Source organism: Ornithorhynchus anatinus, chromosome 1, assembly GCF_004115215.2.
Source record: "Ornithorhynchus anatinus isolate Pmale09 chromosome 1, mOrnAna1.pri.v4, whole genome shotgun sequence".
In the NCBI taxonomy this organism is placed as follows: domain Eukaryota; kingdom Metazoa; phylum Chordata; class Mammalia; order Monotremata; family Ornithorhynchidae; genus Ornithorhynchus; species Ornithorhynchus anatinus.
Genome location: NC_041728.1, coordinates 28,584,522 through 28,601,750, shown reverse-complemented (window position 1 = coordinate 28,601,750; position 17,229 = coordinate 28,584,522). Strand labels below are relative to the sequence as shown.

General features: G+C 50.9%; 1 protein-coding gene across 3 annotated transcripts in view; it reads left to right on the top strand.

Moving 5' to 3' along the window:
• Positions 1-17,229, top strand: part of SLC39A9 (solute carrier family 39 member 9) — a 32,587-nt gene that overhangs the window by 8,787 nt on the left and 6,571 nt on the right. For 2 of the 3 annotated variants that reach the window (XM_029061435.2, XM_029061443.2), the window contains exons 2-4: positions 6,987-7,095; positions 13,250-13,477; positions 16,203-16,271. In XM_029061435.2, coding sequence (XP_028917268.1) covers positions 6,987-7,095; positions 13,250-13,477; positions 16,203-16,271 — 406 coding nt within the window. The remainder of the gene's footprint in view (positions 1-6,986; positions 7,096-13,249; positions 13,478-16,202; positions 16,272-17,229) is intronic. The other variant, XM_029061450.2, reaches the window with a different exon arrangement.

Below are 17,229 nucleotides of genomic sequence, written 5' to 3'. Positions count from 1 at the left end.
GACCACCTGATTCCCCTGTGTCTACCCCAGCGCTTAGAACAGTGTTCGGCACATAGTAAGCGCTTAACAAATACCAACATCATTATTATTATTATTATTAGCTGCCCCGGTGCCTAGAATGGTGCCTGGCACATAGTAAACACTTAACAAATACCAGTTTTTTTGGTTATTATTAGTCTGTCTTTCTTGGAAATCGTGGTTTTTCATTTCAATGGACGGTTGGAATGACTCCCCGAGGCCTTATTTTATTCATTCATTCAGTCGTATTTATTGAGCGCTTACTGTGTGCAGAGCACTGTACCGGGACCCCCACGTCTGCGATGGGGCCTTCAGTTCATCATCATCAGAGGTACTTATTGAGCGCTTACTGCGTGCGGAGCACGGTACTAAACTTACTTCCAGTTGTCAGGAAGTTGTTAAAGAAGCAGTGTGGCGTAGTGGAAAGACCGGGGGCCTGGGAGGCAGAAGGACCTGCGTTCTAGTCCTGGTTCCGTCACGCGTCTGCTGCGTGACTTTGGGCAAGTCACTTCACTTCTCCGGGCCTCAGTCGCCTCATCTGGGAAATGGGGATTAAGAGTGAGAGTCCCCTGTGGGACATGGACTGGGTGCACCGTGACTGGCTGGTATCTACCCCAGCGCTATGTCTGGCACATAGTAAGTGCTTAACAAATACCATTTTAAAAAAAAAAAAAAGGGAAGAATGAACTAGACCAGCCAGGCCACAAGCTAAGGGTGTCAGACCTGGTGATTGACAGAAATGAGGCTGTGTCTAAGAAAATTTAGGGGATGAACAGGGATTGGAATTTTTTTTAATGGTATTTGTTAAGCCCTTACTGTAGGTCGGGCACTGTACTAAGCGCTGCTACGTACAAGGTAATAAATTGGCCCACACGAGGCTCACAGCCCAAGTTAGAGGGAGGAGGATTTAATCCCCATTTTACAGGTAAAGTAACGGGCACAGAGAAATGAAATGATTCGCCCAAGGTCACAGAGCAGACAAGTGGCAGGGGCGCGATTAGAACCCAGATCCCCCGACTCCCAGGCCGTGCTCTAACCACTAAGGCCACGCTGTTTCCCAGTGGGTGCTGTCACCGTGAAGGGCCCGAGGCGGTGATAGGTCGCTCTCTAAACAGCGACCTATTGAGAAGCGGCGTGACTTAGTGGAAAGAGCCCCGGCTTGGGAGTCAGAGGTCGTGGGTTCTAATCCCGGCTCCACTGCTTGTCAGCTCTGTGACCCCGGGCAAGTCCCTTCACTTCTCTGGGCCTCTGTTACTTCATCTGTAAAATGGGGATGGAGACTGGCAGCCCTACGTGGGACGACCTGATGACCTTGCATCTACCTCAGCGCTTAAAACAGCGCTTGGGACATAGTAAGCGCTTAACAAATGCCGACATTATTATTATTTAAACAAGGGTTAATCATGCCAGGTCAACTTTAGACATGTCAAAGCCGAACGGAGTCATCGGCTCCCGGAATTTGGACCTCTGACCTTCGACCCGCTCCCTTTCTCCCGGCCCGCCTCCCCCCGCCCTTGTCTTCCGGCCTAGTTCCCAGCGGACTCTTCCGCAAATATTTGCGTCTTCCCTCGCCTGCTGAGCATCCCGACAACTTAGGTTTCTCCTCCAGACCTCAAGCTCCTCGTAGGCAGGGAACATGTCGACCGATTCTACCTTACTCTCCCCAGCGCTTAGTACAGTGCTCGGCGTACGGTCAGAGCTCAATAAATGCAATTGATTTTTATTGTTGCCGGCGGGCGGGGTCCGGAGGAATGTCTAGAGGACGTGGAGTCAGTTGTACTTATTGAGCGCTTACCGTGTGCAGAGCACGTACTAAGCGCTTGGGAGAGTACAGGAGAACAATAAAACAGTTACTTTCCCTGTCCATAATGAGCATGATGAGAGGGGGAGACAGGCACTGATAATAATAATTATGGTACCTGTTAAGCGCTTACTATGTGCCAAGCACTGTTCTGGGGAAGATACAAGTTAGATTGGACACAGTCCCTGCATAGGGCTCCCACTCTTAATCCCCATTTTACGGCGGAAGGAACTGAGTCAGGGGAAGGACAGGGTTTGAGGGGGAAGAAGAGCAGTTTTGGACATGTTAAGCTTGAGGTGACGAAGGGACGTCCAACTAGAGATGTCGTGAAGGCAGGAGGAAACGCGAGACTGCAGAGAGGGAGAGGGATCAGAGCTGGAGGTGGAGATTTGGGTGTCATCCGCATAGAGGTGGTAATTGAAGCCACGGGAGAGAATGAGTTCTCCAAGGGAGTGGGTATAGATGGAGAACAGAAAGGGACCCAGAAGTGAACCCTGAGGGACCCCCAGAATTAGGGGGCGGGAGGCAGAGGAGGAGCCCGCAAAGGAGACGGACAATGAACGGCCAGAGAGATGAGGAGAACCAGGAGAGGACGGCGTCAGCGAAGCCGAGGTTGGATGATGTTTCCGGGAGGAGGGCGGGGGTCGACAGTGTCGAAGGCAGCTGAGAGGTCGAGGAGGATTAAGACGGAGTGGAGGCCGTTGGATTTGGCAAGAAGGAGATCATCGGTCGCCTTTGGAGAGGGCGGTTTCTGTGGAGTGAAGGGGACGGAATCCAGAACGGAGGGGATCGAGGAGAAGTATTTGAGATGGTGGGTGTGGGCAACTTGCTAAAGGAATGATGGGAGAGAGATGGGATGATAACTGGACAATAGACCCATTCTCTACCTAGAGTGAGCTTACTTAGCCACCTATCCATTTTTCCTTTCATCTTTTTTATGGTTTTTAAACGTAGGTGCCAGACAGTGTACTAAGTACTGGGATACATAAAAGCTAATCAGGTTGGACCGGGTCCCTGAACCCCCGGGGCTCACAGTCTTAATCTCCATTTTACAGAAGAGGGGAATGAGGTATAGAGAAGTGAAGTGACTCGCCCAAGGTCACACAGCAGACAAGTGGCGGAGCTGGGATTAAAACCCAGGTCTTCTGACTCCCAGGCCCGGGTTCTTTTCACTAGGCCTTGCTGCCTCTCAGCTGTAAATTATATTGCGCCCATTTCCCCGATTAGATTTTAAGATCCTCTGCGGGCAGGGTTTCTTTCTTTTACCTCTTGCGTAGTTTCCCAAGCACTTAGGACAGCGTTCCGCACATAGTAATATACTATTTCATTTGCACTCAGCTCAGACAAGGTAGAAATACTGATCCCGTAGACTTCTGCCCTGGAAAATTCGTTCTCGATTTTGGAATGAAAAACTGTGAAACCAAGGCCCCCCCCCCCCCCCACACCAAAATGAAACCATAAGCCTGATTTCCTTTTGCATTTCTATTTTAGGAAGAGTTTTTGAACTTGGAAGTGAAAATAATTTCAAAGAACGACATTTATGAATCGGTTAAATAGGGCCCAGCGAACAGAACGATCCGTTATCAAATGTCAGCTTTGTTATTATCCCGTAAGAGACTCCTTCAAAGTTGTTACCTAGCCTCAAATTCTTTTCAAATTCTTAATCTTGTGAATTGCTCCCTTAAATTTTTCAACCCGTTGTACTGTATTTCCATTGGCTGTGGTCTTCACTGAGCGCTTACTGTGGGTGAAGCGCTGTGCTCTGCCTCGGACTAGGTATGAGAAAAATCAGATAATCAGATGGGGCATTTGTAGCTGGGGGTAAAGAACACTTTTAGAACTCAGAAAATACGTGTGTGTTCCCTTGGTTGGCTTAGTCCTGTAACGGTAGATCATTTGGTTCACTTGGAAAAGCTTTAAGCCGAGTCTCGATGTGACAGATAATAATGATGGTATTTGTTAAGCGCTTACTGTGTGTCAGGCGCTGTTCTAAGCGCTGGGGTAAGGACAGACTAATCAGGTTGGACCCGGTCCCTCTCCCACATGGGGCTCACAGTCTTCATCCCCACTTTCCAGACGAGGTAACTGAGGTCCAGAGGGGTGAAGCGACTCCCCCAAGGTCACCCAGCAGACAAGTGGTGGGGCCGGGATTAGAACCCAGATCCTTCTGGCTCCCGGGCCCGTGCCGCTTCCCAAATCACATGTGGGCCTGGCGGTAAATGAAGATTGTACAACTGGAAAAAACTCAGACACAGGGTTGAAAGAGGTGGGTCCGGGGTGTTGCTGAGACTAGATGGGTCCTGCCCCCGGGTGTTAGACCGAGAATCAGCAAGCCTTTCGTGCCGAAGAGCCGTCCAAAGTGAAATCTCCGACCGGTTGGCGAGGTAAACCCACAGTAACGTAGCTTACTTCATTATAAGGAAGGACGCGGCGGACCTGGGAGTCGGAGGACCTACGTTCTGATCCTCGCTCTGCCACTTGCCTGCTGTATGACCTTGGACAAGTCACTTCGTTGGGCCTCAGTTTCCTCATCTGCACCTTGGGGATTAAATCTTCCTCCTACTTAGACTGCGAGCCCCAGGCGAGAAAGGGACTCCGACGGTCTTGGATCTATCCCAGCGCTTAGTACAAGGTTTGAGAGGCGGTGTGGCCTCGAGGGTAGAGCAAAGTCCAGGACATCAGAAGGACCTGGGTTCTAATCCCAGATATGCCACTTGTCTGCTGTGGGACCCTGGGCCAGTCACTTCGCTTCTGGGCCTCAGTTACTTCATTCTGGAAAATGGGGATTAAGGCTGTGAGCCCTACTTGGGACTGGGTCCAACCTGATTAGCTTTTATCGATCCCAGCGCTCAGTATCATCTTGACCCGTAGTAAGCGCATAAGAAATACCGCAAAAAATGTTAAAAGTGCTTGGCCCTTAGTAAGTGCTTAATAAATACCATCATTAATATTATTATTTGTAGTAGTAATACCTCACTCCAACCCCCCCTCCCTTTTCAAAGTGGCACATTTGTGTAGAGAAACAGCGTGGTGTAGTTGATAGCGCACGGACCTGGGAGCCAGAAGACCTGGGTTCCAATCCCGGCTCCGCCACCTATCTGCCGTGTGGCCTTGGGTAAGTCACTTCACTTCCCTGGGCCTCAGTTGCCACATCCGTAAAACGGGGATTGAGACTGTGAGCCCCACGTGGGACAAGGAATGTGTCCAACCTCATTTGCTTGTATCCACCCCAGCGCTTAGTACAGTGCCTGGCGCCCGGCAAGCGCTTAAGAAAGGCCCCAGTAATAATTTGGTTCTGAGGAAAAGCTTGAGGCGATTCCCAGCCTTAGGTTGCCGGCCTGGGCGGGTCCGTCCGCTGTTGGCCAGGCAGCGGAGGTTGGCCTTAATAATGTTGGTATTTGTTAAGCGCTTACTATGTGCAGAGCACTGTTCTAAGCGCTGGGGGAGATACTAGCTCATCAGGTTGTCCCACGTGAGGCTCACAGTTAATCCCCATTTTACAGATGAGGTAACTGAGGCACAGAGAAGTTAAGTGACTTGCCCACGAGTGGCCTTGTTGGGGTCCTGCTGCTTGACGAGGGAGAGGCGGGCAAGTCGCCCACCTTTTCGGAGCCGTGGCCCTGAGGCAGAATTGTAATCAGCCTGGTGGCAGAGGTGCCCGTTCTCGGGGAGTTTAAAGCCACCTGTGGGCGTCTAACCCACTTCCTGTTCCTCAGAGATCTGAAGGGGCCTGTTGTTGTCGTCCCCGTTTACCAGGTAGAGGAAGCGAGGCACGGATGAATTGACTCTCTTCAGGTCACCCGGGGAAGGGCAGTATGTAAAGTAGAGCCAGATCTCCAGATTTTTTTAAGCCCCTCGTGGGCAGGGACCGGGTCTGTCGTAGCGGACTCTCCCAAACACCTAGTGCAGCGCCCTGTGCTCGGGAAGCAGTGCTCAGTAAATAATAATGTTGGTATTTGTTTAGTGCTTACTATGTGCAGAGCACTGTTCTAAGCGCCGGATAACCTACAGGGTGATCAGGTTGTCCCACGTGGGGCTCACGGTCTTCATCCCCATGTTACAGATGAGGTAACTGAGGCACAGAGAAGTTCAGTGACTTGCCCATGGTCACACAGCTGGCAAGCGGCGGAGCCGGGATTCGAGCCCATGACCGCTGGCTCCCAAGCCCGTGCTCTTTGCACTGAGCCACGCTGCTTCTCAAATACCACTGATGGATTGAGTGAAACCTCTTTGTAAAAGAATAAAGTGGACCATCCGCAGGCCTGGGAGTCAGAAGGAACGGGGTGCTGACCCTGGCTCTGCCGCTGGTCTGCTGTGTGATCTTGGGCAAGTCACTTCACTCTTCTAGACTGTTATGGGCAGGGAATGTATATCTGCTCATTCATTCATTCAGTAGTATTTATTGAGCACTTACTATGCGCAGAACACTGCGCTTGGAATGGACAAATCGGCAACAGAACACAACATCTGTTGTATTGTACTCTCCCAAGCCCTTCGCACAGTGTTCTCCACATAGCAAGCACTCAATAAATATCATTTTCCCCCATCTCTGGATTGTAAGCTCATTGTGGGCAGGGAATGTGTCTGTTGATTGTTAGGTTGTACTCTCTCAAGTGCTTAATGCAGGGCTCTGCACACAGTAAGTGCTCAATAAATACAATTTACTGACGCTGATTCTTTGGGCCTCAGTGACCTCATCAGAAAAATGGGGTTCACGACTGAGCCCCATGTGGGACAGGGTGTGTGTCCAACCCGATTACCTTCTATCAACCTCAGTGCATAGAACAGTGTCTGTCTCTTCCTCTGGATTGCAAGCTCAATGTGGGCAGGGAATATGTCTGCTTATTGTCGTACTCTCCCCAGCGCTTAGTACAGCGCTCTGCACTCAGTAAACGCTCAATAAATACGGTTGAATGAATGAATGAACAGTGCCCGATACATCGTAAGCCCTTAACAGATGCCATTAAAAAAAATAAATAAAGCAAAGCCCCGCACCCCCAATCAGTTTCCAAACTCCAGAAGATGATCATCCCGCGTTAGGAATCTCCAGAAACGGAATCCTGCATCCAAAGAGCATCTCCGTGACTTTTTTTTTTTCCCTCTTCTCCCCCGGCCCCCGCCGTTGATGAACGAGACATGCTAAATAGCTCCTCTGTTTGCTTTATAGGAGAGACTGAAGCTGGTGACCGTCCTGGGCGCCGGGCTCCTGTGTGGGACCGCACTGGCCGTCATCGTTCCCGAAGGAGTGCACGCCCTCTACGAAGATATTCTGGAGGGTGAGAGAGGAGCTAAACCTCCCCATTATTTAAGGCTTATCTGCTTGGAGACCAAGCGGGTGAGAAATTCACTTGCCGCTCAGAACCGCTTTTCCATTAGCGTGAAAAAATCCTGCCTCGCCCTCCCTTTCTCACCCCCCTGCATCCTTTTTTTTTTTTTTTATGGTATTTGTGAAGCACTTATTATGTGCTAGGCATCGTTCTAAGCACTGGGTGAGGTGCAGAGTAATCAGGGTGACACAGTCCATGTCCCACAAGGGGCTCATTCTCAATCCCCGTTTTATTGCAGTTGAGGGAGGCGGGGCGTTCTGGGAGAGATGTGTCCATGGCGTCGCTGTGGGGCGGAGATGCCTCGACAGCAGAAGACAAGAGGGAATCGAAGCACAGAGAAACGAAGTAACTCACCCAAGGACCCACAGCAGACGAGTGGCAGAGCACGGGCTTGGGAGTCAGAAGGACCTTGGTTCTAATCCTGGCTCCAGCCGTTGTCTTTGGCGTGACCTTGGATGAGTCACTTCACTGGGCCTCGGTTCCCTCATCTGTAAAACGGGTATTAAGGCCCTGAGCCCCCCGTGGGACTTGGGCCGTGTCGAAACTGATTATCTTGTATCTACCCCCGCACGTAGTTCGGTGCCTGGCCCGTAGTCAGCGCTTTAACCAGTGCTAGAAAATGAAAATATAAAAAAGGCGAGTGTGGGTAAATAGGAGAGGGGGAAAGCTGATTATTAGTCCTATTTATCGAGCGCTTACTGAGTCCAGGAGCACTGTACTGAGCGTTTGGGAGGGAACGATATAACATACACATTAGTTTCTGCTTACTGGAGAGAGGATTAGGCAACCACCGGAGGTTTTTGAGGAGCAGGGAGGTGCATGTCGAATGATATTTTAGAAAAAATGATCCGGGTGGGAAAGGGGATTTTGGACCAGAGAGGGGACCAGGCTGGTTTCAGGGCGGTCAGCCAGGAGGCCGATGGAGCAGTCAAGCCGGGACGTGCCCTGGGACCCATTCGTTGTGGTGGCCGGGCGGCTAGAAAAGAAGGAAGCCGTCCTGGAGATGTCATAGCCAAAGAGTTGGCAATCCTGTCCCTGGCATTTCGTGGTCAAAGAGGATTCATTCGTTCATTCGGTTGTATTTAATGAGCACTTACTGTAGCGCGCTTTACTAAGCACTAGAGAGAGTACAATATAACAACGGATATATTCCCTGCCCACAGTGAGCTTACGGTATAGAGTTTATCGTACAGTCTAGGATTTGGCGGAAGAATGAAATCCCTCCTCTGCCACATTGAGACTCCTCCACCTTAATAATAATAATAGTTTTTTAAGCGTTTGCTATGTTCAGGCACTTTCTACGCCCTGGGAAAGATACTAGATAATCGGGTTGGACACGGTCCCCGTCCCACATAGGGCTCAACGTCTTAATCCCCGTTTTCCAGATGAGGGAACTGCGGCCCAGAGAAGCGAAGTGACTCGTCCAAGGTCACGCAGCAGACAAGTGGCAGAGCCGGGATTAGAAGCCAGGCCCTTTCGACTCCCAGGACCGTGCTCTGTCCATTAGGCCACACTGCTTCACTTTCACCCTGAACCTGTGGCTGCAGGCTTCATTCTTTGGCTAATGGGGTCTTGGATGAGTGCACCTGAAGTTCATTCATTCAGTTATATTTATTGAGCCCTTACTGTGGGCAAAGCACTGTACTAAGCGCTTGGGAGAGTACAGTAGTACAACAGAGACACGTTCCTGCCCACAGTGAGCTCACAGGGCGAGACAGACAATAATGCAAATAAATAGATATATAAATGAATAAATTACAGTTATATACAGATAAGTCCAAGTCCCTCGGGTCTATGGCCGGTTACCAGCAATGTGTGCCCCGTGCCATGGGAAGACACTTCTTGCTCCCAATGATTGAAATGATCAGTCAGGCAGTTAATCGTATTTATTGAGCGCTTACCGTGTGCAGAGCAGCGTACTAAGGACTTGGGAGAGTGCAGTAGAACAATAAACGGACATATTCCCTGCCCACAAGGAGCGTAGAGCGGGAGACAGGCGGTAGTAGAAGTCAATAAATGACAGATAGAAGCACCGTGGGGCCGAGGGAGGGGATGAATAAGGGGAGCAAGTCGGGGACGCCAAAGGGAGTGGGAGAAAGGGGAAGGAGGGCTTAGTCTGGGAAGGCCTCTAGGAGGAGGTGGGCCTGCAGTAAGGCTTTGAAGAGGGAGAGAGGAATTGTCTGTGGGATTTGAAGAGGGCCAGAGGCAGGACGTGGGCAAGAGGTCGGCGGCGAGATAGACGAGATGGCGGTTCAGCGAGGCGGTGGGCATTAGAGGAGCCGAGTGTGCGGCCTGGTTGTAATAGGAGTTGTTAGAGGAATATTAATGTCTTTCTCCCCCTCTAGACTCAAAGTTTGTTGTGGGCACAGAATGTGTATGTTGTATTATACTCTCCCAAGGGCTTAGGGTAGCGCTCTGCACACAGTAAGCACTCAATAATTGACTGATTAAAGGACTTCTCTTCCTTCCCTGCTGGCTTTTTTCTAGCACAAGTGTAGAAGACTCCCCGGCTTAGTGTAGCGTTCTGCACACAGTAAGCACTCAATAATTGACTGATTAAAGGACTTCTCTTCCTTCCCTGCTGGCTTTTTTCTGGCACAAGTGTAGAAGACTCCCGGGGAGAACTAACAGAATTGATTAGCTTGCTAACTAGCATTTTTTACTGGCTAATCCGGTTTTACAGCCAAGAGATTGAAGGTTAATCCACCGTGTACAAGGTGTGCAGTACAAATATTCCAATAAGGGAATGTTTCTGTTTTTATCCCAATGTTCCACGCCTGAGTTTTCCTCTTGGCTTTGATAACAGCACGCTGGGAATCAACGGAGCGTTAGAGAATGCAAAATTAGGGGTGAGGGGGATAGGGCCTATGTCCGATTCACTCATGGGTAGTGTCTCCCAGCGTTCAGTACAGTGTTCTGCACGCAGTGCTTAATAATAATAATAGAGAAGCAGCACGACCTAGAGGACAGACCGTGGGCACGGGAGTCAGAAGGACCTGGGTTCTAATCCCGGAGCCGCCACTTGTCTGCTGTGTGACTTTGGGCAAGTTACTTGACTTATCTGTACCTCAGTTCCCTCCTCTGCAAGGGAAGACAGCCCCATGTGGGACAGGGACTGTGTCCACCCCAGTTTGCTGGTAGAACGGTGCTTAGAACAGTGCTTGACACGTAGTAAGCGTTTAGAACAGTGCTTGACACGTAGTAAGTGCTTAACAAATACCGTTATTATGATTATTCATTCCATTTTATCCTAAAGAAGTAGCGTGGCCTTGTGGAAAGAGCACCTGTGTTCTAATCCTGCCTCCGCCACTTCTCTGCCATGTGACCTTGGGCAAGTCACTTCATTGTCTGTAGCTCAGTTCCTTCATCTGTAAAATGGGGATTCAATAGCTATTCTCCTTCCTACATAGTCTGGGAGCCCCGTGTGGGACCTGATTATCTTATATCTACCCCAGCTCTTAGTACAGTGCTTAGCCCGTAGTAAACGCTTCACAGGTATTGCGATCATTGCTATAACTGAGTGGCGGGGGTGAATTTTAATTTCATTTTCGCCTCGAGTAAAAAGGGTTTTGTTCTGACTGCAGCTTAGCCATTCACAGTCCCCTCCTTTAAACCGACGCTTCTAATTGATACGCGACCTAATCGAAATATGCCAGAGAATGTTTCTTCTCCCCCAGTGATTTGAAGTTTACCGAATCCTGCCAGTCAATCAGTCGTATTGAGTGCTTACTGTGTGCAGAACACTGTATTAAGCGCTTGGGAGAGGACACTATATCAGTGGAACTTCTCTGTGCCTCATTTGCCTCATCTGTAAAATGAGGATTGAGACTGAGAGCCTCATGTGGAACAGGGACTGGGTCCAGGCCATTTATCTTGTGTCTTACCCCACAAGCGCTTAAATGCCATTAAAAATTCCAATAATAATATTATTCCGTGACACTTCTGTAATTTATATATATTAAAGTCTGTCTCCCCCTCAAGACTAAAAGCTCGTTGTGGGCAGGGAATGTGTCTGTTATATTGTACTCTGCCAAGCGCTTAATACAGTACTCCGCACACAGCACTCAGTAAATACGATCGACTGAAATGCGATGAGCTGACCGACTGCTACGTGCCAAACACTGTGCTTAGCAGTGGGCAGATACCAGGTAATCAGGTCGGATACATATGGGGCTCCCAACCTAAAAACCTGAGACTCTTTTGGGGTAATTGTATTAATGTTTGCCTCCCCTTCTAGATTCTAAGCTCACTGTGGGCAGGGAATGTGTCTGTTTATTGTTCTGTTGTACCCTCCGAAGCGGTTAGTATAGTGCTTTGCACACAGTAAGCACTCAATATAAAGGTAGAGTGAATGAATAAATAGACCCTGTCATATTTCACCTCATCGGTCTCGAAATGAAGGTAGGTTCCCCCCAGAGGGTAATTTTTTGTCAGTGGAAGGGGAGAAATTCCTCTAATAATGATATTGATGGTATTTGTAAAGTGCTTACAGTGTGCCAGGCACTCTAATAAGCCCTGGGGTGGCTACAGGCCAGTCGGGTTAGACACAGTCCCTATCCCATGTGGGGCTCCCAGTCTCCAGCCCCATTTTACAGATGAGGAAACTGAGGCCCAGAGGAGTGAAGCGACTTGCCCGAGGTCACACAGCAGCAAAAACCACAGTTATTATTATTAACGTTATTACTTTCTATCCCATCGCCTTGTACGGTGCCTAGCACATAGTATGCGCTTAACAAACCCCATAAAAAAAGGAAAGAAGACCGTGAGATGCTAACCCAACCAGATGAGCTGAGTCAGAGAGCATCTGGAAGGTGGCGATTTTGTTTGCCGTGGGAGACGAAGCCAATGTTTGTTCCGATCCCTAGTGTTCATTCACGCAAATGTTTGACCAGGGCCACCGCTTCCTGCGATTAAAGGTTTAGTACGACCAGGGCGACCTGTCCTTTTTTCCCTTGGGTTGTTTTTTCTTTTTTTAATGGTATTTGTTTAGCGCTTACTGTATACCGGGCACCGTACTAAACGCTGAGGTAGATACGAGCTAATCGGGTCGGACCCAGCCCCTGCCTCACTTGGGGCTCACAGTCCCCAAATCCCCATTTAACAGATGAGGGAACCGAGGCCCCGTGAAGTGACTTACCCAAGGTCACACAGCGGTCAAGTGGCGGAGCGGGGATTAGAACCCAGGTCCTCTATCCATTTGGCCACACTGCCTCTCCCCGGTTGAATTTGGCTTGGAGGATGGGCCTCTTGCCGTGTAATTATCGTCCCCCGTTAGCTGGCAGCGCCTGAAGTCCTCGGAACTGAAAACGTGGCCTTCGGCCTTGGCATCCGGCCACCTCCGTGTGGCCTTTGACTCGTCAGCTGGGAGTGGATTCTTCGTCAGTCGGTCGTATTTACCGAACGCTCTCCGTGCGCAGAACATGGTAGTAAGCGCTCGGGAGAGTACAGCATAACAGTTAGTAGACGCCTTCCCTGCCCTCCAGGAGCTTAGAGGTTAGAAAGCTCTAACGTTAATAACGTTGTTAACGTTAGGACGTTAATATAAATAAATTATGGCTACTTACAAAGTGCCATGGGGCTGACGGTGGGGTGAATAAAAGAAAAATGCTAACCTAAGGGCTGTGTCGTTAGAGTAGCGGCATAGAAAATGGAAAGCAGAGACCTTTGGAATTAGGGCAGGAAATGGGAGCACAGAGCTTGTGGATTACCGGACGTAGTCTGTTGTATTTACTGAACGCTTACTGTGTACAGAGCACTGTACTTAGCGCTTGGGAGAGTCCAATATAGCAATAAACACATTCCCTGGCCACAACGAACTAGTGTGGCCCTAGCAATTAGAGCCTGGGCTTGGGAGTCAGGTTCTAACCCCACCGGCTCTGCTGGGAGACTCGGATCAAGTCACTGGACTTCTCTGGGCCCCAGTTCCCTCATCTGTAAAATGGGGGCGAAGACGCGGGACACGGACCGCGTCCGACCCGATGAGCTAGGATCTGCCCCGGCGCCGTGGCCCGCAGGCGGAGCTTAACGAACGGCGCCGCGCGGATTTTCCTCCGGGTGAGGTGTCGCGAGAGGCGCGGATCCACGTTCTGCTGTGGTGCATTAGGGAAGCACCACCAGGCCGGGGAAGGGCAGAAGGCGCTGGCGTCGGACCGAGCGGCGGAGATGTCGGTGGTGCAGGAGGCGGAGCCCGGGCCCAGCCACCAGCACGGCCCCGAGGACGGCCACGAGCACGCGCAGCTGCACGCCTACATCGGCGTCTCCCTCGTCCTGGGCTTCGTCTTCATGCTGCTCGTCGACCAGATCGGGAGCTCCCACGTGCACGCCGCCGACGGTAAGCGCCTCCCGCCCGGCCCGCGGGGACCACCGCCACCTCGGGGGGCCTTGCGTTCGTTCATTCGGTCGTATTTATTGAGTGCCGACTGGGTGCCGAGCGCTCTACAAGAGACACATTCCCTGCCCGCCACGAGTTTACAGTCTAGAATCAGTCGTATCTGTGGAGCGCTTACTGTGTGCAGAGCACTGTACTGAGCGCTTGGGAGAGTACAGTAGAACGGACGCATTCCTTGCCCACAATGAGCGTAAAGTTTAGAATCAGTCATATTTATTGAGCGCTTTCCGGGTGCGGAGCGCTGTACTAAGTGCTTGGGAGAGTACACATACCTCCATGTGGAAAGTGGCTGTAAGATCATTGTGGGTGGGGAATGTGTCATTATATCATCCTCTCCCGAGGGCTTAGTACACTGCCCTGTAATAATAATAATGATGGTATTTGTTAAGCGCTTTCTATGTGCGGAGCGCTGTTCTAAGGGCTGGGGTCGATACAGGGTGATCAGATTGTCCCACGTGGAGCTCACATTTTTTAATCCCCATTTTTACAGATGAGGTAACCGAGGCACAGAGAAGTTAAGTGACCTGCCCAAGGTCACACAGCAGGCAAGCGGAGCCGGGATTAGAGCTCACGACCTCCGACTCCCAAGCCTGTGCTCTTTCCGCTAAGCCGCGCCGCTTCTCAGTACACAGGAAGCGCTCAGAAAATACCACTGACTGACTGACAGGGTCCGGGGAGGTTGCCGTCAACTGCCGGAAAACTTTCTTTTTTTTCTTCTCTTCAGGATACCTGTTAAGCGGTTACCGTGTGCCAGACACTGTTGTAAGCGCTGGGGTGGATACAAGGTTGGACACGATCCCTGTCCCACACAGAGCTCACAGTCTTAATCCTCATTTTACAGGTGAGGGAACCGAGGCCCAGAGAAGTGAACGAACTCACCCAAGGGCACACGGCAGAGGAGGGGTGGAGCCGGGATTAGAACCCAGGTCCGCCCGAAGCCCAGGCTCCGTCCACTAAGGCTCGCTGCTTCTAAGTTCAGTGAGATCAGGCGAGGTGCCGCTCCCAGGCCCACCAGACCCTTCTCTTCCCTGAGGGGACGAGGAGCTCGGATTCTCACGGGAAAATTGCCATCTGTCTGCTGTGGGGCCTTGGGCAAGTCACTTCACTTCTCTGTGCCTCAGTTCCCTCATCTGGGGATAAAGCCCGTAAGCCCCACGTGGGAAAGGGACGGTGTCCAACCCGATTAGCTTGTATTTATCTCAGTGCTTAATACAGTGCCTGGCACATCGGACCATTAAAAGAAAAAAGAAAAAAAGAGCAAGCGTGGCCTCGTGGGAAGGGCCCCAGGGCTGGGAGTCGGAGGATCTGGGTCCCCATCCCGGCTCCGCCACTCACCTGCTCACTTTCCTTGGGCGAGTCACTTCACTCCTCTGGGCCTTGGTTTCATCATCTGTAAATCGGGGGTGAAATATCTGTTCTCCCTCCCCTTTAGATCGTGGGATGAGGACTGCCTAACCCGATTATCTAGTTTCTATCCCGGTACGATACTTGGCTTAACAGATATCATCATCGGTAAGCTCGCCGGGGCAGGGACTGTGTTATTATTGTGTTATACTCCCCCAAGCGCTTAGTACAGTGCCCAGCACACAGTACTCAATAAATACGCTTGATTGGGTATTATCATTATTAATATGGTTATTCCTGAGGCTTTGACACCCCTTGCGTTTACCACCGCTGTTTCTTGTGGAATTTGCCTTCCGTGAAGCAGCGTGGCCTAGTGGATAGAGCCCGGGCCTGCCAGTCAGAAGGACCTGGGTTCTAATCTACTAGTGCTAGAAGGAGTGCTCGTAGTAATAAACTTGCCTCTAACTTTGCCCGCTGTGACACAGCACGGACTCCATGAAGTTTCTCTTCCTCAGTGCACCCACCTACGTATTGGCCTCTTGCCTTCCTGCAGGGCTGGATTAGGGGAAGGCAGTGTCTGGTGGTGACAAAAAAGAGACGCCGAGCGTACTAACTCTGGTGTATCCTACTCTCCCACGCACTCAGTACAGTGTCCCGCACACACAGTAAGCGCTTAATAAATACGACCGATGGGTTGAGTGAAGCTCGTCCTCGTAAGGCTTGGCTGGCCGTGGGACCTAACCCATCGCTACTGGGTCTGGTCGGTCTGAAATCTGCTGCCTCGACCAGGCCCCGTAGCTACTCAGAAATATTTACTGAGCTCCTACAGTGTGCGGAGCGCTGCTGACATTCTGCTGTCGTTTGCATGTTCCGTAACTTCTTTTTTTTTTTCCTTTTTTCTTTTAATCAGTGGTATTTTTTAAGAGCTTACTATGTACTAAGCACTGGGGTATGTACAGGTTACTAAGGTTGGGCACAGTCCATGTCCCACAAGGGGCCCGCAGACCTAATCGCCATTTTACAGATGAGGGAACTGCAGCCCAGAGAAGTGGAGTGACTTGCCCGAGGTCAAACAGCGGAGAAGCGGCGGAGGCGGGATTAGAACCCAGGTCCCTCTGACTTGCCGGCATCTTCCGAAAACCAGTTTGACACCATAAGGCGCTAATTAGAGGAGTAAGAGAAACGTCAGTGGTTGTGAGATAGTGCTAGTGTTTGGGGGCAGGAGGGTGGGGGGAGATATTAATCCATTCACTTAAATAATTTGCTCCGTTTCCGAGCCAGACCGCGCGCTCATTCCTCTTTCCCGCAATGCTTTGCCTTTCAGATCCAGAAGCTGCAAGACCCGGCAACTCCAAAATCACCACCACCCTGGGCCTCGTCGTCCACGCCGCGGGTAAGAGGGGCGAGGCCGCGTCCCGGCCTCAACCGGGCCGTTCCCCCGTTGGGTGGGGACCCGAGCTCCCTCTGCGAGCCCGTGCGGGCCGACCGGTCCGTTCCCGGCCTCGGGGCCCCCGGGCTTCGGCCCCCGCGGGGCGGAGGCGGAACGTATCGATCATTCGATCCTCTAGACCGTGAACTCGTTGTGGGATGGGAGCGTGTCTGTTTTATTGTACTCTCCCAAGCGCCTAGTACAGTGCTCTGCACATGGTAAGCACTCAATAAATATGATTGAACAAGTGAATGAACCAGTCACACTGTTGAGCGCTTACTCTGTGCGGAGCTCTGTGCTAAGCCCTTGGGAGAGTTCCGTATACCGAGCATTGTGGGGAGGACCTATTTTCCTTTTATAGTATTCGGTAAAGCGCGTACTCCATGCCGGGAACTGTACTAAGCACTGGGTTAGATACAAGCTAATCAGGTTAGACACAGTCCACGTCCCGCGTGGGGCTCACCAGGCTTAAATCCCCGTTTTATAGATATCCGAGGCACAGAGAAGTGAAGTGACTTGCCCAAGGTCACAGAGCAGATGAGTGGTGCAGCCAAGGTTAGCACCCAGGTCCGTGCTCTATCTACTAGGCCACACTGCTTCTCAGCAGGCCCTCGGGTGTGCGAACAGAGATGGAAGGATGGGAACGGTTTGTGATCTTCGGTGGTATTTCAGTTGTATTTACTGAGCGCTTACTATGTGCCGAGCACTGTACTAAGCACTTGGGAGAGTGCGGTTGAACACAGCAGTCTCTAGCCCGGTTTAGAGTCCAGCCTAGAAATGGAATGAAAAAGCCTCCTCGAGGAGGGGGCTGCAGACTCTTTAAAGGTGATGATGGGGAGAGTGGGGGACACCCCTTCTAATTAGCTTCCTCCTTCTCCTCTCTCGCTCCGAGTGGAAAATGGGGGGCGAGGGAGGTCTTCCT